This window comes from Terrapene carolina, unplaced genomic scaffold (genome assembly GCF_002925995.2).
Source record: "Terrapene carolina triunguis isolate 2854851 unplaced genomic scaffold, T_m_triunguis-2.0 Scaffold231, whole genome shotgun sequence".
Taxonomy (NCBI): domain Eukaryota; kingdom Metazoa; phylum Chordata; order Testudines; family Emydidae; genus Terrapene; species Terrapene triunguis.
The window spans coordinates 4,147,865-4,173,200 of record NW_020664582.1 but is presented as its reverse complement, the minus strand read 5'-3'; the positions used below and the strand labels follow the sequence as shown (position 1 = coordinate 4,173,200).

The 25,336-nt window shown below is 44.8% G+C and overlaps 1 protein-coding gene across 1 annotated transcript in view; it reads right to left on the bottom strand.

Annotated features, from left to right (window-relative positions):
• Nucleotides 1-25,336, bottom strand: part of SPNS2 (sphingolipid transporter 2) — a 154,291-nt gene that overhangs the window by 48,038 nt on the left and 80,917 nt on the right. Inside the window, exons 4-6 of the mRNA XM_024207664.3 lie at nucleotides 6,909-7,060; nucleotides 4,594-4,660; nucleotides 1,193-1,335 (exon numbers count right to left, since the gene is read on the bottom strand). Coding sequence (XP_024063432.2) covers nucleotides 1,193-1,335; nucleotides 4,594-4,660; nucleotides 6,909-7,060 — 362 coding nt within the window. The remainder of the gene's footprint in view (nucleotides 1-1,192; nucleotides 1,336-4,593; nucleotides 4,661-6,908; nucleotides 7,061-25,336) is intronic.

Below are 25,336 nucleotides of genomic sequence, written 5' to 3'. Positions count from 1 at the left end.
TGAGGTTTTAGTCTGTTACAGGCCACACGACATAGGTTTGTAACTCAGGTTACAGCATCACTCACAGTGTATACAGCCTATGTCTCCCTCACTTGCACCTTGTTCAGTCATCTACATCAGTGCACAGCAGGGGTAAAAGTCTACCAGGCTTCGGTGCGGTACTGTTTCACACTCACTTTGCACAGGTGCAGCGATGGTGCAAGGCAATGGAAAATCAGGCCCAGAGTACAGTTCTAACACACTGTTGTGACAGTAACAATACGTCTCACCTCCTGGACAGCACTTCACATCTGCAAAGTGCCACGTGATCATTAAGTAATATAGTCAGCACTCAATCATCAGGATGCCCTCCCTCTAGTTCTGCCTACGTGCCTGCTCCAAATGCCAGTCTCCCCATCTGAGTGACCCTGTCTCACTGGGAGAGTAGCATCATTACCGTTTGGATTACCAGGCATTCAAATGATATGAGGGTAAGCCCCATGAAGACACCTGTGAATTAACCACAACCACGTGCCCAACGCCCTTGGGCTGACAACACTGGGAAGATGCACTAGTCAGTACTGTCAGAAGGAACAAGTTCCACTTTGGAACTCCCAGGGCAATCGGCAGGTAAATGGAGATGTGCTCGGATGTAGTCGCAGAAACATCCTGACAGCGAGTGCAGCAGAATGACTGACACTGTGAAAGTATGGGTGCATAGCCATGTGGAACTGTGTAAGCATGTGTATACCTGCAAGCGTGTGCAGGCCTGCAAGCAAGTGCATGCATTTGTATATTTGCTCCTCAAAATTCACTTTGACATTTAATCCCCCCCCCCGCCGCCTCAGGAAGGTGTCTCCTTTCCTGGTACCCCTCAAGACAGATAAAAGGGCTGAAAGCCAGTAACACCGTTTGCTCTTTCATATGTTTCTACTTCCACACTTTAGCTTCCCTGAAGCGAGAACCAGATATGGACCTTAGAAAACCCTCCAATCTGAACCTTGGAAAGGGTAGATCCAAATTTGGATTCCAACTGGGGATCATCCCTTGTGAAAACACAACTGTGGTTTCCTTTCTCAGGCCCAAGGATCATGCTTTCTGCTGCTCCTCGAGCGTTGCCACTTGCAAATCATACAGCAATAGAATGGCAAACGCTATCTGACTCCCAGGCTGAGAGTTAAAGGCCAAGCGCATTTTAGCAGAGCTCTCTTACTTTCTGATCAGTGCCTTCATGTCTCTTAGCCACGAGGTCCGAGCCTTCAGCTGTCCCCCCAGCTGTTCCACATTGCCTCTTTTAGCAGCAGGTACAAATATCAAGATGAGTGTCCCTGTTATCATGCCTAGGAGTGGAGATACCTGAAAGAGAGGACCTGGGAATCAGCACAGGAAGTTGGCAGTGGTTACCACGGCTAGTCAAAAAGAAACAGATTGCATTAGTTTCATTTCAGTGACTAGGTTCTTTACATCTGGTCCAAATCTGTATGCTCCCACTGCCGCATCTGCTCCTCTCCCTCCTTTCTTTGTCACTGTCAAGACTCTTACTTACTCTTGTAGCTCGGCTTTGGGGATGCTTCTGATTAAGGTGGTCATATTCTGTGTTACTGCTGTACCCAGCTCATCTTCTGTGACATTTAACCCTTAGGAAGCTAGCTTACTCCCAGGTGGGCTAAGGGCCTGGCTAATTTCTAGAAGTATTTGAAGGGTGTCTGGGGTGTTATGCCAGGAAGGTGAAAGGTTTTCTGGATGTTGGGAGTGAGTCACTTTCTGACCTTTCCCCTACTGCACATGCAAGTGCGTGCACATGCCCCTTGCCCATCTCTGGCATTCCATCTTCAGCCAGTTCCTGAATGCTCCCTGCATAGGGCATTCCAGATGGAGAGGGGGGAAAACTGAAGAGGACACTGAAAGACCAGCTCCTTCAGTAACACAGCATCCTCTGGCACTCTACTGGGGCACTGGAATTACTACTGAACCAGAGGGAAGACTGCAACCTACAAAGCACTGCTACAAACACTCTGGTTCTTCTTCTGAGGTCTCTCATCCAAGTATGACTAGCGTGACCCTGCCTAGGTTAGGAGATCTGGTGAGATCACAAGAGGTGACACAGTAAAGCAACACACCTAGGAAATAAGCAATTACACTACTACTAGATTTAGGGCTTGTCTATATGAGGACGCTCAAGAAAATTAATCTGAATTTATTTAAGATGTGAATTTAAAGTGGATTAATTAAACCACAGGAAACTCCTCTCCTATTCAGAATTCAAGTGGTCTTAATTCGATTTAGTTAATTAACTTGTGAGTTACTGACATTTAACTAATGCATTTTAAATTCATACCTTTAGTAAATTCGGATTAACTTTCGTAAGTGTCCCCGTGTAGACAAGACCAAAAGAAAGACCAACGTCTCCTGACAGTTTCCATATGTTTTGTACAGTCAGGGTATCATTGGCAATTTGTTGTGATGTCTGCATAGAACATGGAGAGACTGACGCACAGGGAGCCTGGAATCTACAAGCACAGGAGCCCAGAAAGACACTTGCCAGAAACAAAGGTGGAGATTTCACTTGAAGAGAAGGGAGCTAATGGTAACTTCCTGCATCAAATGATACCGTTAGCCCTTTTGAGCAAGGTTTCTCAGCCTGTGAGTCACAACCCAAAGGTGGGTTCAGGTTAGGTCTCCAGAATGTGTCAAGGAGTCAGATGGGAGGCCCGGGGGAGGGCTGCAGACAGAGCCCATCTCACAATCACCCCACAGCGGCGGCTCCTGCAGCTCTGGTCCCTCAGGGCTGACTGGGCTCGGTGCCCCACTCTGGGCCTTGTGACCGGGTCCACAGGGTGGTAGTGCCACTCAGGTTTGGCCCAACCACTCCTCTCTCATGATGATAGGGGGCTGGCTGGGCCAAATTTGAGTGAGTGATGCTTTGATACCATGCACCGGGTCACACCACCGCTCACACAAATTTGGCCTGGCTGGCCTCCTGTTAAGGGGTCTGGCCCAAATCTGAGCAGCACTGTGACCCCAGAGGTTGCAACACCTGGAGCGAGGCGCTGTGCCCAGCCAGCCCAGCAGGACAGGAGCCGCCACTATAGTATGCATAAGTGTACTTTTTTAGCATTCATTATGTTAATGTGTATACTATATATCGTGAGCACGAAATATTTCCTACGCCAGATGTATTTGGCACGAAAGCTATAACGTGGGTCACGCCATCAAGGTTTACAACTGGGTCCTGAGCCCCAAAGGGTTGAGAACTACGGCCTTAGGGTGCCTTTCATCTCGATGCACTAGGCCAGCATGATGCCTATGTAACACATCAGTCTCATTTAAGCGCCATGGGTTGAATGAGGGGCTTAGGCCTAGCTCAGAAGTCAGCTTCACCCTTAAAGCATTCCTGCCGTTAGGTAAGGTGGCCAATTTTCTGGTCTGAAACTTCATGGCATTAAACTTCATTCTTTTCATTCTAGGTTCCTGGTTGGAATCTGCTCCCCACTCAGTTGGCTGCTGATGGACTATTCCTGGTGACTTTACTGGCTTCACTTCTCATTTCCAGCCGCCAAAAAGTGCCGTTTGTTTGAGGTAGGGAATCCATGTATTTCAGCACCTGCTGTTATAAACTGCATTGGCACAAGCTTCATGCAATTAATTGCCTTCAGGAACTGCCAGCCCTGAGAGAGCATCTCACTCAACCCCGTGCTGGCCAGACTGTCAAAGGCCAGAAAGCAGGTTTGCTGGGCCACTTCCTGCCAGCAATTTCAAGACATCACTGGGTGTGTATGTGTTTGTGTGTGTGTGGTTTATTATCTTTTCAACACATTTATCAAGGTCCCTAGAGGTTAAAATAGAAGGAAACTGAGTGTCTCTGGGCAGAAAAACAAGCGGAAACTGGAACAAAGTGTTTTTTCCCTCAAAGCAGGAATTTCTTGATAGCAGGGGACTGAAAGGCTACCGAGCTGATTTAAGGTTCCTCCTATTCCCCAGCCCATCAAGGAACCACTGTCGACTGCTAATGAAGTGATTGGAAATCTGCTACTCCCAGGCAGGGAAACAAGCACAAAGAACCAACAATAAAAACCTTTCCTTTTTTGTCCAGGAGCTGCATACATTTCATCTGCTACGTGCTTAATATCTATACACATATCTTTCCAGTGCTCCAGTTTTTTTATCCTGCCCTGCCTAGAAGGCCTCTTTTGCCCTTAACCTCAACCTGTTAAATACTGTTCGGTCAGAAGATGGTGCTGCCCATGGATTATGAGGCAGAGTAAAACATGGTGAGGTAGCACCATTGTCTTTTGAAATGGGATAAAGACTGTGACAATGACAAGTGCCAGCTTATTGGAGTACGTTGGAAATTTTCAATTTTGCTAGGGGAAAAGGAGATGGAAATTTCACCCACCTGCAAAACTGCAAAAATTCTGTCAATTGGTTGGCAAAATGTTGATGAAAGACAACAAAATTTCATATTTCAAAATTTTTGACCAGCTGAAGAGCTGGAAATTTTCAGAAAGTTTTCATGAAAGTTACACCCTGTTTTCTGGCCAGCTCTAATGTTTGTGTGTGTGAGTTCACGAGGGATATTTTAACAGACTTACTGAATATGAGACAGGTGCTTACCCGCAACGCCCAATGCCAGTCTCCTGCTACTTGCTTCACGCTTGATCCAGTGATGTATCCCAAACCACTGCAAAAAGTACAAAGAAGGGAGCCAGTTTTAATAAAGTGCTATAGGTGTAGCTGTTCTCAAAGACCGTGAAATGCAGACAGAACAGTCATGGTCAGCTGCCCTATCTGCAAGTTCCCTTTTCCTGCAGAGACAAGAGTAAGCATCACTAAAAGCAGAAAAAGTGGAGAACGTGTAACTTCTAACAGCATGATGGGTCCAAATATCCTCTAGTTTGGTGGAAATTTAGCTACTGATCTGAACTTCACTGCAGGCCCTTTGCCCTATAAGAGGTTGAAACAAAAACCCAGGATCCAAAGACTGTCCCATTCAGGTTCCTACTTCACACCAATCACTGCAGTAAGCTGAGCACCTGTGTTTTGGGGCCCAGACCTAAAATTAATGAGAAGTGCCATCAAGTTTATACCGCACCAAACCATTTAAATGCCATCTGTTAATTTAACAGCAGTTGTTCCGGAATATGCATCAAGAGACTGTTTTTTATAAGTTCATACCAAAAATCTTAGCAGAACAAGCACATAGGGCTGATGGGCAAATATCATAAACCTGTCAAGAGGTTAGAGAAGCCAGCAGACTTTCAGCCAGGTATCACAGATCATGATCAGGTAATAAAAGGCAGCTCTAGCTGAGTGGAAACTACAGCGATGCTTCCCTATAACTGAAACGAACAGGCACGAAATCGATCTTTCAAAAATGCCAGCACTCAGCGCAGGGGCTGCCTTGGGTACAAGCTGCCAGAGCTGTTCCAGGGTGGCTGGCTGTTGCCAAAAACGCTTATTGAACAGCCTTCTAAGCCATGCAGGCACCCAGTTACCATCAACACCATTCTGGTACTAAGCCATTCACAGATATGGCTCCAAAACCAAACCACAGATCCAAACTCCATTACACTTTGGAAAAAATCAGGTCCAGAGCCAGAGTGAGCAACGGGGCCCCATTTCTAGCCCTTTGCCATTATCAAGCACGTTTGTCTTTGGAAGGAATTGGTTTGTTGCCAACCACTGCTCAGCTCAGTTCTCTACAGAAGTGTTCCGTTTCCTAGGGCTGTTTAGGAAAAAGTTATTTCCATCAGTTAAGGACCAGCCATTTCTTCTTCCTGAAGAGCAAAAGAATGTTTCAATCTTTGTTTTGAGGTTACTGCCATAAGTTCTAGCTGGCGTATCACCATCCTAATCCAGATGTTTTTCACTGCAATGGTGGAGTTAACTGCTGTCCGGGTTGTCCCTTTCTGGAAATGAACTCACTGTGCCACTTCTTCAGAGGAAGTCATCTGCTTCTGGGAATCTGGATCCACATTGTCTGAGCCCACCCTGTCTACAATCTCACAATGCAAGGTCAACCGTCGTAAAAAATACAGGATCTCTCTAGTCCCAACAATCAGATACTGCATTGGGCTGATAAGGGAACTCAATTCAAAGAAAGTGCTAGGGGAAATAATTACTCAAAGATTGAGTCTGGCTGTTACATTCATCAGGAGACTATGGGCTGTACGGTCCTTGACTCCTCTGTGTAAGTTGAAGCATGTATGCTCATTACAGCAGCTCTCCTCAGCCTTGTCTACATTAGACTTTTAAAGTAATTTCCCACGGTTGTTGCTGCAATGGTGGGAGTACTAATAGTTTTAACCACTGGGTCCTCTAGACGGTCTCTGCCAAATGTTGCAGATTCAAGTAGGTTAGAGTTTGAATGTAAGCTAAAGAATGCTTTGGAAAGGCCAAAATTTCAAGAGCTAAATTGTGCATCTGACCTGCACTCTCCAACATTCACATGCCTTAGATAGATGTGCCAGCAATTACACTTTCACAGTTTTGAAAATTTAGCCCTTAGCACCTTAACCTAATGACTCTTCTACAGTATATGGTAACTTGGAAGAACTTGACTCAAAAAGGCCCATACCTCAAATGAATAAAAGCAACAACTAAGAAAACTGGTATAACATTATTCATCAGTTATACAAGTAATATTGCTTTTATTCCAAAAATTTACATGCTAAATAGTTATTTGCTGTTTTCATCCAGCTCTGTTAATTAGTAATACCTCACATTTATTCCATGCAAGGGTCTTAAACTTGCACATGAATCAGTGGCAAAACAGGTACCAGAACCCGTATCTTCTAAGCAGCCCCTCTGCTAACCATCAACCTGCAAACTTTTCCCTCACAAAACAATTCAAATCTAAGAAAATGTGTTTTTCTTGTCAGCCGCTTCGGATGTATGATAATTTACGAGAACTGCAGCGGATTGATTACCTGCCAAGAGGGATTGCAAAGTAGAAGACAGACAGCATGAGGGTTCTGGTGTTTTTGGTGAAAAGGTCTCCTATGATGGTGGGAGCGATGGTGGAATAACTGGCTTCACCGATGCCAACCAAACCTCGTGAGAGGACGAGGAGCCAGAAATACTGAGGGAAGTAATAAGAAAAAATTAATCAGTCATCAAAATGGTTGATAATGAAACAGTCCAGCAGGGAAATGCAAGCCCATGTGACCAGTGGATAACACTTACCCCCCTCATCCCGCTGTCACTCTTACCACTGCTCCTTATGTTTGTATTCCCAGGGGAAATGTCAGTGCCATATTTCTGTAGTGGTTTACACATATTTTAAAAAATAACTGTAATAATAAACCCTTGCCCTAATTTGCATTCCAGAAGATGTTCCAAGCCTTCTGGCTATGAAGGATACATTGGCAGCTAATATGGTTAAAGAATGGGAAGCAGGAGATTCTCATTTCACTCTCAGGGGGAGGCTCAACCATAGGAGGTTTATGGATATAGACAGAGCAACCCTAGAGGAAGGTTTGCGGGGAGCTGAGCTGACGATGACTCTCATATTTGAAGGTCTTAAATTATGAGTATAAATCCTCGTTATCCAAGTTGCCACAGAGCACTGGGCTGAAAAGTCAATCCTGGTGCAACTTTTAAGACTCTTCAAAAAGTATGGAAGAGCTTCTCCAGTCGGCACAGATAATCCACCTCCCCGAGAAGCGGTAGCTATGTGGACAGGAGAAGCTCCCCCATTGACATAGCACTGTCTACACAGGGCTAGGTCAGCATAACTCCATCGCTCAAGGGTGTGGATTTTTCACACCCCCAAGTGACTTAGTTATACTGATATAGGTCTGTAATGTAGACCCGGCCTTGGTCTGCTTATAAAGCAGTCAATGTGCTGCTTATCGACAACAATGGGGGATTCAGGGACATCCCAGGTAATTGTACATGTTGCACAAACATAAAGCCGGCAACAGAAATCACTTGGAAACAAGTGCACTCTCTGCAAGCAGTGGAAGTGAACAGAGACTCAATACAGACCAGAATATGTTAGAACAATGTGAGATGCAACAAACTGAAATCTAATACAAGCCAGCATGGAAGAGGAAAAGGAATTTTCCACAGACGTCAGGGAACTAACAGAACGCATTTCCTGATGGTGGCTCCCCTCAGATCTGACGTTATATAGAACACTATAAGCACCTGATTTTCAAGCCAGATTCTCTGTATGCTTGCAGCTTTCTGGTTGCAACTGTTTGCAAGCATAGTTCATGCCACTTTGATGTCTAACTACCTGATGCACTAGTACAACCCATACTTAGACATCAAAGCAACATGAGCTGCACTCAGAAAAAACTGCAGGTGCAGAAATGCAACAGCAATTAATTGCAGCTGCAGACTAAGGAAAAGAAAAGGGCTGGGGGAAGCCAAACTTTAAAAATCTAACCCTTACAGGCCCCCATATACAGTCACTTTTGTTATCCAGTAGGTCACTTGGGAAAGTTGGAGCCGTATGGATTGCACTCATCCCTCAAATGAAAAAGCACTTTGCAAAGGTATGTATTATTGATCCCCTTTCACAAAGGGGAAACTGAGTCAGAGAGAGGGCAAGTGACTTGCCCTAGGTGACACAAGTCTAAAGCAGTGCTGGGATTGGAACTCAGGCCTCTTGATTTCCAAGTTCCCTACTCTAACAATACAGAGTCCTTGCTGAGTTGAGCAGTAAAACGTGGGCGCGGAAGCACCTGCTTTACCACATATACATCTGCTGGTAGACAATTTCAGTGCTTCCTCTAAACACACTAGCAGTGCTTTGCACAGCCATCATCAACCTCTTATTTGGATGCCAGTTGTACCTTGGTATGCATTTTCTGAATGTAATTATAACTTGCTGGGTGTTTGCAATTACAGGTATAATTAAATGTCTCCTCTAGCCCCGTCATACTGAACAGATGCGCGTGGGTGCCTGCAGAAAGGGCAACATCATGACTCAAACCAGTTACATTATGTCCATTGCCCAATGCTAAACCATTCAGGAATGCTGTGGAGATGCACTGCCTGTGACTGGCACACTGGTAGCCAATGCGGTTGGGATAAGTGGCATTATTCATATACATGCTGAATGCATTAGGGAGGCAGGATTAGAACTGGGCAAAACTGGAGGCTGGTTTTGGTTTGCACACGTTCATCCGTTGGTTTCTGGTGTTGCAAAATCAAAACCAACCGTGGTTCAGATATGGATCCCAACATGTGATGGAGATGGGGATAAAGAGGCTCAGTTCCAGACCAATAACCAGTAAATATGAAATGTCAACCATGACAGGAAAGTGGCAAACTTGCTGACATATAGGACCTTTCTAAAACTTTATCTATATGAAAATACCACCAGAGAGATACAGCAACAAGTACAATTCTCAATAACCACACTGCGTGGGGTTTACGCAGTGCACCTCTCAAACCCTGCCTACGCATCTTGTGCAAAGCTTTCCCCCCGTTGCTAACACCAGTATTGATAACGTTGGGAGTCCAAGTGCACTGAAAACACCTGCAGCCCCTGGTAGCCTATCCACATCTCACACACAGAGCGCCCAATCCCCTTTCCAGAATTTCTGCCACTCTCTCTCTCATGCTTTGGGAGTCTGAAGGTACGTCTACACTACAACAGCACGGCTATGGCACTGCAGCTATGCCACAGTAGCGTAGATGCTTCCTACACTGATGGAAGGGAATTCTTCCATTAACTTAACTGCATCTATAGTAGGGGTTAAGTCAACTTAAACTACGTTGCACAAGGTGCAAAATTTTCCACAATCCGAAGCGATGTAACTAGGTTGACCTAAATTTTAGGTGTAGACCAGGCCTGAGTGATGAGTTTCTGACTATAGATGGTGATCAACATAAGACTCGCGTAAGAGAAAAACAGCATATACAGATGTAAGCAGTGCTGCATTTCACAGAAGGAATCTTCAAGGCAATGGACAAAAGCACCTGACCAGATGTAGCAGCTAGGCAGAAGATATAAAAATATTAAATCAGATTAGGGCATTATTTACAGTCATATCCTAAGTACTCAACCCCCGGATTAAACATGATTTATATTACTGAGAGACCTCTCCAAGGTATTTCGATAGCACCTATCATCTAAGTACCTAAGTGATAAAATTACTCAATATGTCATTTCGCTGTATGAACCAAAGCCTAATCTTCCAAGTTTAAAACACAGTGGACCATCGTGTTCCAACATTTTTCTTGTCAATGTGAAAAGAAAAAGCTCACTAGGTGCCTAGGGTAAAGTATGGTCCTCTCGCAAGGAAGCAGACATTTTCTTCTGTCCACACAGACCAAAAAAACCCAAACGAAAACAATCATCTCCAAACTCTTATGGGGAGGCCACAGTCATATAGTGAACTAGTAGGAAGTCCACAGATGTAATATATATAAAGAGACGTACCATACACGTATATTCATAGTTTCAAAGGCCAGAAAGGACCACTGTGATAATCTATTCTGACCTCAAACCTGCATGTCTCTTCCCCATGGGTGAGTAGGATAGTTTCCATTAGGTTGAGTCCCTTTCTTTCTGCTGCTTTTCCTTTTTGTCACACCCTGAGGCCCGGGCAGAACAGTGAGAGACATACCCTGGCCACCCTGTCTGCTCTGGACCAAGCTGCCTCTGAGAACAGCATGAGTAGCAGAGTGTGGGAATTGCTAATCGAATTTTACTCTTTCCCAATTAAGGATTGGTATGTATTAAAGAAGTTTATTCCTTCAAATATTACTGTGTAGTTCTTCCATAATTTGTTCCCCTGTGCAAACGCTTCTAACTCTGCTGGGGGATTCTAAAAGCCTGAGTCAGCTTTCAGCACCTAAGCATATTTTATCTGCATACAAATTAAGACCAGAAACCTCAAGGTTTTGGTACTTTTTTCCCTGCATCAGTGATGACAACTTGATGGAATGTTTGGACACTTAAGAACCAGCAAGGCAAACACTTTGTTTTCAATAAAGGTTAATGATCACACTCAGGAGTATGGGTTTTGCATTGCTTCCCATCATGTCTGCCAATGACCCCCCGGCACCTGAGAATGTAGCCCCCCGGAAGTGAATGCAGCGTGCAAATCCACATCTCTCCATCTGCTGCACTCTCAAGCCCTAGACTTATCAGCACAATTCCAGCCACGGCGCTAGCAGCACCAAAGTGGGGGTACAGACAGCAGGAAAGGGAACAGCCCATCTGCATGGCATAATCCCCTGGAATCCCCCCTACTCAGCGAGGACGTCACAAAGGGACGTCAGCAAGGTAGGGTTCAGGTGCCCCACAAGTTGACATGGTGGAGAAAGGATGAAGGCTGGTAGAGCAATGGTGTCTCTGCCACTCTTGTTGGACACTCCCCTGAAAGCCACGTCACCACGGGGCTTACCACCTGGAAGGGGCAGGAGAGTGGATGGCAGCAAAGCAGGAACTGTGGACTTGGCTCTTCTCTTCCAGTCTCTTTAAGGGGAAATGTGGCCTTTCTCCAAGTTCCCAGGGCTTTACTGCTTTGTCCACACATCCCATTGCTGGAAATACAGGGTTGTACATAGTCGTAACTAAAAAAAAAGAAGTTTTGGAAGAAGTATAAATCTTTATGCTTCAGGGCATAAGCCAACCTCTAATAGGGGCTGGCAAGGTATTTTCTCTGAGGATAGGCTATCCCGTAACTGCCCACTGCTGGGTTTCTTGCACCTTCAGCTGGACTGATGGAGACACTGATGGAGAGGGGACACTGGGCTAAGAGGTCCCTGGATTGATCCATTCTGCCAATCCCTACAATCCTGTTAAAAACTAGAGACCAAATTGAATCCTTACTCAGTTCTTAAACAGGCACAACACACAATGCAAACAGTAAGGGCTTCATTATTGGACTCTAAAATATTTAAAAGGCACCAAGGCATTGCAATTTTCTCTAGCACACCTCAACAGGTTTACATTAACATCTTCATACTGTTTTTATTCCTGATCTCACACATCACATCAGAATTCAGTAGGCCAGGATGTCCTTTGACTAAGCAGTACAAGTGACTGCCTTTAATTGTGTTTGAACGAAGCCACTAATTACACATTTAGCCCAGTGGCACAGACCATTGAGTGAGTAATGTTTGTTTTAATAGGTCTAATAATGAGCTTACTTCTTTCTCTCTCTCTTTAAATAAGTTAACAAAAGGAATTAGGCCACGGTTCTGTACAAGATTAGTTGCCACTGATAAATCTATAATCTGCCAAAGTATGCATAAAACTGAAGAACCAGCCATGTGATCCGTAAGCCTGGGTCATTAAGCATCTGAATGTGAAGTAGCTGTAAAGGATCCCATAATACAAAGGAAATATTGGCTTGTCCAGATTAGGGAAATTTGCACCCGTCTAACTACATTCAATGCTTAAAGTGGACTGAAAAAAGTGTGTGCGGGGGGGGGGGGGGTGTCTATTATTTCCTAAAAAAATGGAAGTAGCATCACAACTGCCTCTCCCCCAATCACCACATCAATTCTGCACCCCAGCCTCAACTCAGTTCCTTCTGCACTTCTAGGCCTCTTCACCATGCCCGTTCTGTCCTCCCTAAGGGTGGGACTGGGGGAGGGGAGAACTCTGCCTGCTTCTGCAGCAGCTCTGATTGACTGCTCTACCCCAGGCGGTGGGACAGTGGGGAAAGCAGCCAGGGCTGAAATGTGTGCCCCTCAGCAACCTGGCCAGAGCTTGAGAAATTTTATTTGCTGTGTCCTAGCACACTTTAAGCACTGACTACATTGGAGTGGCTGCACCGGTCCAAATCCCTAGTATAGATGCACTGCACGTGTGCAATCCATGTTTTGCACTGGTGCAACATTGTCCACAACACAGGATTGCAACAGTATAGCTACATCAATTGCACCATGCGGAAATTTTCTTCTCTCTAGACAAATCCACAGAGTTGACCTCCTAAAGATCCCATATTTAATTTCCTTAAAGGAGACTCAGCTCCATTAAACTAGGGTGTGGAATGCGGAGAGTTGCTAAACATGGCATTATTATTATATACATGAGGCATAATTCAGCATGAGGAGTCAAACAGGACCAGTATTTTCTGACCAGATGAATAGCACTTTCGGCGACCCCCATTAACAGCTTTCCCAAACATATCCGCACTCTGTTAGGGTCTAATGATTAAAGTTAACACACCACACCTTTCGCCACAGGTATGCAAAGGTGTTCCAAAATCATGATGCAAACCAGAAGAGCAATGTGCTTCTGTAGTATCGGTACTGTGACTAATAGGCTTGGCGACTCTAAACACACAGTTCAAATTTTAGCTCATAAATAGACACTCCCTAGGAGAAGCGAGCAATGAAATGGCATGACAAATGCAGGTGACATATTTCTTTAAACTCCCCAGCAAAGATGGAATCATGTTTAAGAACCTGTGTTTCCAAATTGCACAGGGACATTCTCCCTCGGAGAAAGATGAGTAGATACTGGAGACAGCTGCAAGTTATTTTCAGAGACATGGTGGAGTGACAGTCGTTGCTTACGGTGGAAGAGATGGCCCTAACGATAAATTCCTAATCTGAACCCCGCAAAAACTTTTACAGCTGTTGGAAATCCATAACTGAATAATGAATACAACAAAAATCCTGGATCCAAACATTCCAGAACATTCTGGATCCATATCTAGATTTGGAATGCCAATTATACACCTGCCCACAAGAGTGCTCTACCCTACAATTTTGTGCGTTGCCAAATTAATTTAAAAAAACATTTTGGGGGAGATGAAGAAGGGAAAATATTTAGTGATGATGAAAGTTGCTCTGTTAACAATCTTGGAGAATGGGGTCTTCTGTAGAACATGTACAGTCCAGGCCCATAGGGATCAAATTTTTATATCTGATGGACATTTCGGGGTCCATGAACTGGGAGATCTTTGTCCAGCTCCTCAAGAAGACGTGTCCATGCCATACAAACTACCTCAACAAGCAGCACCTAGCCCCCTTGTTGGGAATGCCAGCACAGATGCCAAAGTCTAAATGAGCCACTAAGATGAGCCAGAAACTGAGGGCCAGCCTGTTAGAAGGGTGCTGTCCATGAAAGACTGGCTCCCCTCTAGGACTGAGGGCATGCTAGGAACTTGTTCAGAGGCAACAGGTAACTTGTATGAGAAAAGGGAATTTAGCTAATATAGAAGTATAAAGCCTGAGGATGCATCTTCATGTTTATTTTCTGTGTAACTTGTACATGTTTGCTTTTCCTTACTCTTTCATCTCTGAATCTATGATTTTTCTATTAAATAAACTTTTTGTTTATTTTTTTTTTTACCACTAGCTGGCCTCTATTGTGCAAACTGTATGGCGTGTATCCCCCAAAGTGAACTGATAACTGGGACAGGTTTCACTCCTTCGAGTGTGACAAACCATAAGGGAAAAGTCCGAGTATCTGGTAGTTAAGAACTCAGGGAGATGGATTTGTGGAGTAAGGGGGCGGGGGCCTCAGGAGCAGAAGGGCTGTTGGCGTTCACCCTGCAAGGAGTCATAAGTGGGTGGAAGCCAGGGTGAGACCTTTATTCTTGCAGGCTGGCAACTGGTGTCAGAACTCAATCTTAAGCCACCCAAAGTTACAGGTTGGGTGTGGGTGTGGGTGGCTGGCTGGGGGGTCTGAGGCTATGAGTTATCAGCACTGATGCAAAGCTATGAATTACCAACATTCACTTCTTTGTCTTAGACTTGCCAGGGCACACAGAGGCTTGGGTGATGGTCATTTGTGTGGCAGATGCACTTATAAACAACCCTCTCTCCCCTATAAATCAGCTCTCATTATCAGCCATGAGTCACATTCGCAGAGTGGCCTAGGGGAAGCTTTCACTGCAGCTGCCGGTTCTGTTTCCATCTGGTATATTTAGGCTTGGCAAAATTCAATTTTTTTGAAATAATTTCAACAGATAATATCAATGTTTATTTTTAAATTTGTTATGGATTTAAATTTTCCACAGTTGTGGGAAATTTGGGGGGGGGTCAAACAATAATCAATGACAGCTGATATTGAGATTCAAAAATTTAAAGCCCATTAAAACACAAATTGTCAACATCACATATCAAAATATACAAAGTAAATATCTTTACGTGAAACTAAGAAGTTCTCAAGCAGCATTTTTCTTACTTTGCCTTTCTGAACATTTCAATGATTATGAAAGGAACTGTTTTTTGATCAGTTTGGGTGGGTTTGGCGAAGTTGACCGAAGTACTGATAAAAATCCATTCCTTCCAAGCTTAGGTATGTTACAGAAAAGTAGTTTTCAGCACTCCTTGTCTTCCAAGCTGGCGAAAAAAGAGCAAGGCTGGAGTATGGGCATCTAAAGAGGTCTGTGTTTGAGTATGATTCTCAGCACCCTAATTAATGAGGTGTACAGCTCTGCACTCCCCTCTTCAGTCTCACTCCTGCTCCCTCCAGAAGCTTGAGTATTTCTGAAGAACCATGTGCCTCGGACTGGCCAGTGGCACAGAAAGACCTCTCTGAACACTGCTTTTCAGCAGGTGAAGCCCATTCAAATCTCCCCAAGGCTCAGCTTTTACGTACAGTAATTTATTCCTGCTGTAAGATTTCAGTCACATTTTATATTTAAGAGCATATTTCTAAAGGGTTAACAAATGACTACTAAATATTATAAGCATGTTACAGACATGAGCAGTACCTGTTCTAGATTACTGAGCTGTCAGCCTCTAACAATTGAGCCTTTAGAAACTACCCTTAAAACAAACGGTGGCTGATTTTTCTAGTCTCAATAATCTAAAATCAACACCTCAGTTTTAACCAATTTCGATTGCTTTAAGTATCCCAGCAGCTCTCAGTATCACGCACTTGTCTTTAGAACTCCCCCCTTTGGGAAAGTTTGGCTGCTATTAGTATCCCACCGGGAGAGGAAGGATTGCAGCAAGGAGAAAAGGAAGAAATTGTATTTAAATATAACAGTGAGGGAGGGAGATGAAGCTAAGTCCACTAGCCTCTGCTCTAATTGTTCCTAGTACTTGTTAATAGCTTTAGCTCTCCCTGGTGACTTGTTCAGTCACACTTGATTGAATACGGAGGGTTTTATTTGGAAATGTGCTTGAGATTCTGTCTGATTAAAATCCCCTCTAACTTGGTCAGATTTACACAATTAGTTAGTACAGAAAGATATCCAGTGAAAGGGAGCTTGGTGGGAAGTTCCCTCCTCATTACTTGCACCTTAGTCCAAGATGTTTTACAAATGGGTGTCTACAGGTATTGCTCAGTCTCTATTTAGGCACCTAATTAAGCATTCGGGTCTTCAAAAAAAAAAAAAAAAAAACTACTGTGCATCCCATAGTGCTTATGGGTCTATTCAAAGTCAACAGGAGCTGCTGCGTGCTCACCATTTACAAAAACCAGGCACCTATTTCAGTACCTGAATACAGACTTAGGGCTGAGAATTTCAAAGCTGCTTAAGGGATGTCCAATTTCCATTCAGATTTGAAAGTCTCAGCCTTGGAAGCCTGACTTCAGGCACCCATTGTTGAAGGTCTTGGTTTTAATGCAGAAGACCTCCATCTCCCCCATTTCTAATCTATCTGGAGCCTTGGAGACTTTACCTTCACATTTCAGATATTTTCAGGTAACAAAAGCCAGGCTAGGCTGTCAGATAGTCAAAATTTTTCATGGGCCTATCCTACCAACTTGATTGACAATTAAAGAGGCCTAACCTTTTTCCATGGCAATGTAAAAATCCATGAGTAACCTTATTTCACAATAAAGACAAACACCGAGATGACATGATATCATTGTTGTATCATCATTTTGTTTCATAGGACACCTGCAGTAAGCTCCTTTCCCAACCTGGTCCTGGCATCCTGCAGTTAAGAACCCACCTGCTCTTATCCCCACCTCAGACAACTGGCTTCCATTTCACTTGATCTTCTCAACCTAGGACCACAACTACTGAAGTTTAATGCCTTCTCCTGAAGCTTTATAGGACATGCTAAAAGTTAACAGATAAGACGACTGGACAGATGGGCTCAAATGGTGAGAGACATTGTACACTCCACCACGCCACACACTCCATATCCAAATCCCATTTACTTCTCCAGAAAGCTTAGGAACAGGATCACATGGCGCTGCAAGGCCATCGCAGTCTAGCAAACTGCTTTCCCTTCCAAACTCATTTGGCCAAGTCAGGCTTCCACAGTGTTGAAACGCAGCATGCAATGCCATCGATAACGAAATGCTGCATGCTGGGAAGGCGTGCATCTGTCTCATCACCATCATTAAAAGGGCCACATGAGGTTTATGGGCATTTTATATTTACTCACTCTCCCCTGTAACATGCATTTAGCTGCTTACAAGCATTTCTTTCCTTGCCAATTCAGTCCTGTTTAATTTAAGGAACATTTCCCCCTCCCTCCCATCCATCCCCTTAATTTTTTGAACGGGGCTGAAATGAACAATGATAAAAATTATTTATAAAGCACTCCCTAGCACTTAGTAAACATTCAAGGGGATAGGACTGACAGACACTCCAGCACCCTATGCAATATGACATCTCGGGTTGTACACCATCAAGCACAGCTCTGAGAATCCACAACGGCTGCAGCAGGACACACAAAACACTGATGTTATAGGTCTCACAAAAATAGAGACCGCTTTAAAAATGTATCCTGGTTGGCAATGAATTCAACACAAACACACCCACCCACCCACACCGAGCTTCCCCATTGAATAGCTCAATCAAGTCTAGAGGTCTTTGCCCCACCAGACAGCTTAAGAGCTGAGATGGGATGATTTTTGCTCCTTTAAACGTCAGCCACCCTTTCTGTAACTGGAACTGACTGGCTAGCTTTCCCACTGTTCAACTAATAGAAACACATACAGGGACATGCACAGGGATTTATTTATTCACAGAATGGGACAAAGATACTTAAGACTGCAAAGCTCTTCAGGGCAGGGTCTGTCTTTCTGTTGTGTACGTACATCGCCTAGCACAACAGGATCCCACAATTTCAGTTGGAGCCTCTAGCTGCTACCAAGATACAAATAATAAATGAAGAATAATCAAATATAACCATGTCCATTTAGAGAGAGAGGTTCTGATCCAACAACTCCCATGAAAGACAGTAGAAAAAGTCTCACTGATTTCCATGGTAGCTGGATCAGGCCAACAATGCACAGACTTCATGAGGATGTCCTTTACGTGTGCCAAACATTTTTCAATAGCCTAAACATCCAACATCTTCCTAAACAGAGAGGGGAGACGCATGCACACGCACGCACATGCACAGAGCCACCTCCTCGGGTCCCTACTCAGTTTTTACTCAGCCCTCATGCAGGCCTGTTGAAGTTAACGAGAGTTTGCCAGAAAAAGGACTCTCGGATCCAGCCCAGGGCGTGCGCAAGTCTCCTCTAGCAGTGTTCTTTCTGTCAGGCTCACCCAGAAGGATGCCTGAGCTCCGATTAGCAATCCTGATGTCTCAGTGCTGGCTGCTGTCCTCATTACCATGAGCTGGCAGCGGCAATGGAAGCCTTTGCAGCAGCGTGCATGAGTTATGCTTACAGTGATACTGAACGATAGAGACATCTCCTCTGATTTCAGCATCCACGACGTTAGTTTCCGCATCCCAGGATATTAGACAAGCTAATGAACCCAAGAACAGAGAGCAGAGGGCAGCAGATGCACTGTTATGAACAGAAGAGTATTGTACATGCAGTAAAATCCATTCAGAGTTATTTCAAAGGTTTCAGTAGGACATGGTGCCGTTCTGCCTCTACCAACCAGGGAGCTGATATTCTGAGCAGGCAGTCAGGCTCCCATAGAGTGCTCCAGGCCCCTGGAGGGGAGAGGAGAGCCAGAGCTGTTCAGGAGAGACAGCAGAGATGGGAACTGTTACTTGATAACAATTGACAGGGATATTCTTTTTGATAATTTTGTCTACTTTATTTTTTGTAGCAGAAATGAGCTCACCTTCCAATGAACTCCGCTGTCACGTGAGGTGGAAATTCAGGGCTTTGGAGCTACAGCTGCACTCGAGACACCTTTATCACCAGCTGTCACGTCTTGGAATGCATCGCACGCTTCCGAATGCATGGACAAGGGGGTAAGGTGAGGCGAGAACACAACTCCTCCCTTGCTAAAAGCAAAGGGGGGCTGCCCTCCATCTCCCCAACTTGGGCAAACAGTGCTCCCTCACAGCTCTCCCTCCTCCTGGATTGGTGCTGTGAGAGTTCCCCTCCCCTTTCCATCTATTGTAACCACTGGGGCCAGTAAGGGGTAGAAAAGGAGCACAGGATGGGTGAGACACAGCTGTATGGCTCAGAGGTCGGCAGTGCTCTCCTGCATCGGTCAACTCTAACCACTTCATCCCTGTGGTAACTCTTGCTTCTTTCCCCCACCTAGCAAAGTTGAGAGGTGCAGTGGGGTAAGTGCCCAAAGATAGGGTGACCGTATTTCCCAAAGGGAAAATGGGACACTGCGCAGGTCTGGCTCGAGCCCTCTCCCCCTGTGGGGCTGGGGTCGCCCAAGCCCTCCCTGACACCTGTGCAAGGCTGTCGCTGCACAAGGCCGTCACTGTTTGCTCCAGCCCTGTCTGGTCCTCTCGCTCCCGCATGAGGCTGTCATTGCTTGCTTGCCCCTTGCCCCCCCACCCACCAGCACCCCACATTTTGACGAAAGTGGACATTTCTCCTGTTTGCTCTTGCCAACTGATTACATCAACAAAAAGAAACGGGGCAAACGCCTACTTTTGGGGAAAAAGTCGGGACGGCTGGGACAGGGCTTAAAGAAGGGACTGTCCTGGTCAAACTGGGATGCATCACGCCAATTACTCAAAGCTCAGCCACACTTATTTGTGCAAACCTCCCAAGCACAGCTTAGCTTGTGGTATTCTGGCCAGAGCCAGTCCTAGAGGAGTTGGCCCCAGCCAAACCTCTGTGCCTGGAAGCAACAGAAGTAAATGTGAGCCTCTTCCCCCACCTTTTAAAAAAGGAAGAGGACAGAAGGTGTAGCAGTGGGAGAGAGGAGTGAGTGGCAGCCACCTAGAGGAACTGAAGAAAATGGCACTCTCTGGTTCCTTCAGGAATTCTCACACTTCCTGTAAAAATATGCAAGACAGGCTCTGATTTTGGCACATCTGGGTCTAGTCCTAGCTGGCACCAAGTAGTCAAGAGGCAGCCATGAAAGTGAAGAGAGAACTCCAGCTCAATAGGACAGGGTTTCATTTGAGAGAGTCTGGGGTATTAATTGTAGATGAACCAACATATCCATGACAGCTACCAGAAAGTCCCCCTCTGGAGGAAAGAAACCATCTCTTCCCAGCAGAAAGCATTTAGACAGGACTCTTTCTATGGGGTGGGTAAGGCGAGTAGTAGATTTTACCTTTCCCCTGAGCAGTTAAGCTCTAAACAGACATTTCTTATCATAGGCTCATCCCTGCAAGGCTCTAACACCAAGCTGTGGCTACCAAAATACTGCGGAGCCAACTTACAGCCCTTGTCCATCAGCACCTGAATTACTTTTAGCACAGATCCATTTAACAGCTGTGCAAACTGACAAGGATCTAAAGCTAGTCAGGGGACCAGGTACAGCATAGCCACAGCTCCCAGACTCCAGATACAAAGCTGCATTAGGAATCTATTTCGCCTGCCCTCTGAAACAGACTTCAGCTTGTATACAGTGGTACACAACCATTCCATCAATTCAATGAGACTTCAGTGAAAACATCCAGTCCCCTTTAGACATACAAAAAATGGCTTAGTGCTTTTAGTTTTGCTTGTTTCTGAGGATTTATTTTACTCAATAGTACCTAACACACATTAGGTATATATTTTATGAGGCAACACATGCCAGAATGCTGTAGAGGGCTTGAGATTTTTCTTTGCTTCCAAGGAACCTAGTTTTATTTTTTTACACTGAATAACTTTCTGTGTCTCTTTCCTCTCCCCTTGAACTAAAAGGACCCGAAGTAAGCCAGGCATGTTTCAAAGCCATGATTTTATGAAGCACTGAACACAGACGGATTTTTGCTTTGGCTGACATTTTGTTCCACAGGGGTTTGTTCCTTCCCTTTTTTCAGGGCCAAATTCACAGTGAACGCACGCAACAAAGGTACCTATCAGTAAGTTAGTGTAATTTACCTGCAGAATGAGAAGAAGCTGGGTTGATTCTGTCTTAGATATTTTTATAGCATTTGCCCTACTATACCACAAGAGCATTTAAGCACTGAACCAACCAACAGGAGGGTGTTAGAGGCTGGAAGATTCAAGACCTCCTTGCTTTATCTCAGAGTCCTCTGTTGGTTGCTCTTCCTGTTCCAACCTCCTCTTCCCGTAGCATTTAATTCACACAGACTTAACGATGTGCAACTCACACCAGCTCCAAACTGACATCACCTCTGAAAATAGCCCATTATTTTCTGCCAAGTCAAAAACAGTTTGGGCCTCAGATCGGAAGAGCAGTCCACAGCCTCAGGGCCAGGCAGATTATAAAAAGAATTCGTGGCTCTTGTGCTACCTGAGCCTCCAGAAGCAGATGTGATCCAGCAAATCCTTCTTGTTTGCTAAGCTACGTAACAAAAGACAGGCAAACAACCCTCGAATCAATTGACCTGAAGTTTGCTCCTCCAGGTGTTCTAGCTTGTTCCCCGGTCAACCAGCATTGTCACAGCCTAATCTGGTTTGAGCCTCGTTTATACATAATCCCCCTTCATCCTGAAGGAGCCCCAAATGCTTAACTACACACACACCCCACTGGGATCATTTTGCCCATCTCTGAAGTACAGCCACCATTAAGGAGAGGTGAGCTTTACTCAAGCCATGTGTATGGAAAACATCACAGCACTGTAAAATACTGGGAGCACTTCGCAAGCTTTCCACGCCTATGCACCTCCTCACTTTAAGAAATCGTAGCTGTCTGCCCACCAGAGAGCTGTGAAGGGAGGTGTGGGAGGCCAGCATGAGAGGGGGAAAAATACAACTCTTCAAGCCTTCCGCAGAGACAGAACTCTGGACAAATGAGGCAACCATGAGAGCTCTTAGTCTGACTAACAGAGACAGTCGGGGTCCCAGCAGCCACATCCAAACACTCAGAAGATCCAGCACAATCTGATTACTCCTGATAACTAAGTGGCTTCAACTCAAGTTATTTAGAAAGAGAACAATGGAGCAATCACAGGTTTCTATGGCCTCCTGATGAAACACCATAAGGCAAGGCAGCCCAGGGAGGATCCGCCCCAGATATATATAGGGCAATCAGACATCTAATTAATCAAAACACTATCCAAAAAGAAGACTGACTTTTGCCATAGTCATTAATCAGTGATCACAGTGCCAGGCAAGGGGGTTGGAGAAATATTTACCTCTTCATGTGGAATGAAAATATAACGACTGCAGCCATGTTTTGGTAGAGGAGCTCTGGGGGGCCTCTTGTGTTCAGTAAGCACCTGAATGAAAGGTTTGTTTTTGAGCCCCAGGACAGCTCACTCAGGTTTTTAAGTCTGCATGTTGTCATTTTATTACTGAGCCTGAACCAATACCCTGAAGGGGTTTTCCTCAAACACTCACCAAAAATGCCAAAAATGGTTTGCAGGTGAAACTGCTATGACTTGCATGTGCACAGGCACAGGACTACTTAAAGGGTATGCACAAAGGACTTGAATTTTTAGTGGGTGTTTGCACCTGCAAAGTGCAGGCACAGGTACAGACGTGTTTAATTCTGGGCAGGGAGTTGAACCAAAACCGAACCGGCTTAAACCAGTACCGATCCTGAACTCTACTTTTGTCCTACTTGCTGAACCTCAACTGGAACTGAACTGGGGAAAAAAAAGTTGGGTTACCACTTCAAATAAAGGTTCAGCATTTTTAAGCGCAATATTTTAGAACACTACGGTGATCTTATTTTCAACAAGACAAAAAAAAATAACAAATAGTTACGTGATGGCTACCAGAGAGGCCTGCCCAGGTATACTGAGGTGAGAATGAGAAGAAAACAAGGCCAGCCACAAGAGTAGGGAGGGAGAGAGGAAGCTTAGGAGCTGCTTGCACACCACATGAGGCAGCAGGATGACCCAGAGATAGATGGACCATCTCTGAGACACCCTCCTGAGGACAGAAGCGGTGGAATGCTTCCTGGTCCCAGAAGTTAACAATAACTTGTCCAGCCCAGCTCCCCAACCCTTCTCCCCCTTAGATTCCCTCCTCCCACCCACCAGCAGCCCCGGGGACAGCTCCTCCCTCCAGTTCCTCCACTTGACCCAGGGGCCCATGCACCAAATTCAGATTTATCCTCTCACAGATCAAACATTAGAAAATGTTATTTTAGTTTTCTCAAACAAACTGTTCATAGAAAAAAATAATTATGTTTATTTGACAACACAGAAGCACTAGGAAAACTCATGTAAAGTTAAAGTTCATAAATAAATGGCCAAAAAGCAAAATAGTTTCAATTTTAAGTTTCAACTCTCCTTGAGTTTACTTCTGCTGAGATTGAAATTTGATCTGAACCGGTTTAAACCGGTAACCGAGCCATTTATAAAAAAAAAAATCAGACCTAAACCTGAACACACTGAACCTGAATCAACCCAAAATAACCATTTTGACTCCCTGATTCTGGGCATACACAAGTGGAGGCAGACCGGAGGCCGGCCTGAACATTTATCCATATATAAGGAGCTTGCTATCTGCTTCCTTTATGTCCAATTTTCAGTCAGTAATGAATATTTATGAGGCAGACACCATAAAAGCCCTTTAACAAACCAGTGGCCTCATTTTTCATGGGAGCTGTAAGGTGCTCGGCACCTCTGAAAGGCAGGCCCCTTGTATTTACAGTTAACATGGTAAAGACTATGTAACCATAGGGATGGGTGCTTAGTAGTGTTATTCATGACATTGTGGTAGCATGCACCATGCAGTCGACACTTGCCGAACAGAGAAAGGCAGTTTGCTATTTTCTCTGAATGGCTATTGTTTCTTGCCTACTTCAGTATTTCTGTTGTCACCACATAAAGGAATTTTCTATGCCATATTTCAATGGGCTCAGGCTGTGCCAACTTGCTGCTTCTCGACGGGTGTTTTCACATCAACATGAACGTGGGCAATCTCCTCTGCTCACAGTAGATTCGCTGCTGCTTGTATTTAAACCAGTGAAGGGATCTGCATATTTTAAACCACCATCCCATCCCACTCTCACTTCTCTCCCTTCTTTAAGAACCTCCAGTGTTTTCTCCTTAAGCTAATGTTAGAAGCCAATGATCATAAGCTGGGAAGTTACTGTATAAATAAGAACTGCACATACTCTTCTCGGACCTCTTATCATTGCTATTTCAAAGAGTCACCTTGTGCAAGCTGGTGTGACTCACCTGTTAAATTTCAGACCTCCTGCCAGGGGAGTGAAGTGGCAGCAGGACTGTTTTCAGTATGACCCAGGATCTCTGTCCTGTTGCTGCAGCCCTCAGATATACTGGTTTAAACAATGTCCTCCCACTGGCTGTAGAGTCTACGCTGGAGGTAGATCTCCTGGCTTACAAGAAAGGCTTATGGTAAAGCTGAAGATCACAGTGGAGTTTGGGCAGGGAATCAGAGATGACTCAGAACTTTTCCAGAATGTGGGGTTGTTTGGATCCAGGGTTTTTGTTTGGGCCCAGATCTAGTGGTGACTGCAATCCAGAATGAATGAGTCTGCACACGGAACACATGCAGCTCAGGGTATTTCCTGCTCCTGTTACTTAACATTTAGAGTTGTATCCTTGTTTTACGGCAGCACTCACTCTTTCTTAGACTAACAATAATCCCACATCCACACTGAGCTACTGGTCACTCTTTGAGGAGCATCTGTAGTAATCCATCTTTGAAGCTAGTCTGACAAATGCAGTGGAATGACCCAAACCCCATGAACTGAAACTCCACTCCCAAGTATATACAACTCCAGTACAGTGCTTAATTTATTTGACTCCAGTCCTCTGGACTATGGGTTATGAAGCCCACTCAAGACACTTGATTAGAAACTTTAGGTGAATGAGTGCAGAGTGCAAACTGTTTGCAGGCAGGAAAGCCTTTCGCCTGTTGGCTCCTTCATGAAGGGTATAATGGCTTAACGCTGTTGCCATGTCCTTTCTGGCTCACAACAAAGGGGCGACAACAATAACTACCTTTTTGCTATAACCACAGTTGCTTTCACAGCATGTTTCGAAAGAAAACCAAAAGAAACCGGACATTTGGGCTGCTGGGCTCAAAATCGCAGCATAGATGTTCCTGCTCAAACTGGAGCCCAGGTTCTGACTCTGTGTGTGTGTGTGTGTGTGTGTGTGTGTGTGTGTGTGTGTGTGTGTGTGTGTGTGTGTGTGTGTGTGTGTGTGTGTGTGTGTGTGTGTGTGTGTGTGTGTGTGTGTGTGTGTGTGTGTGTGTGTG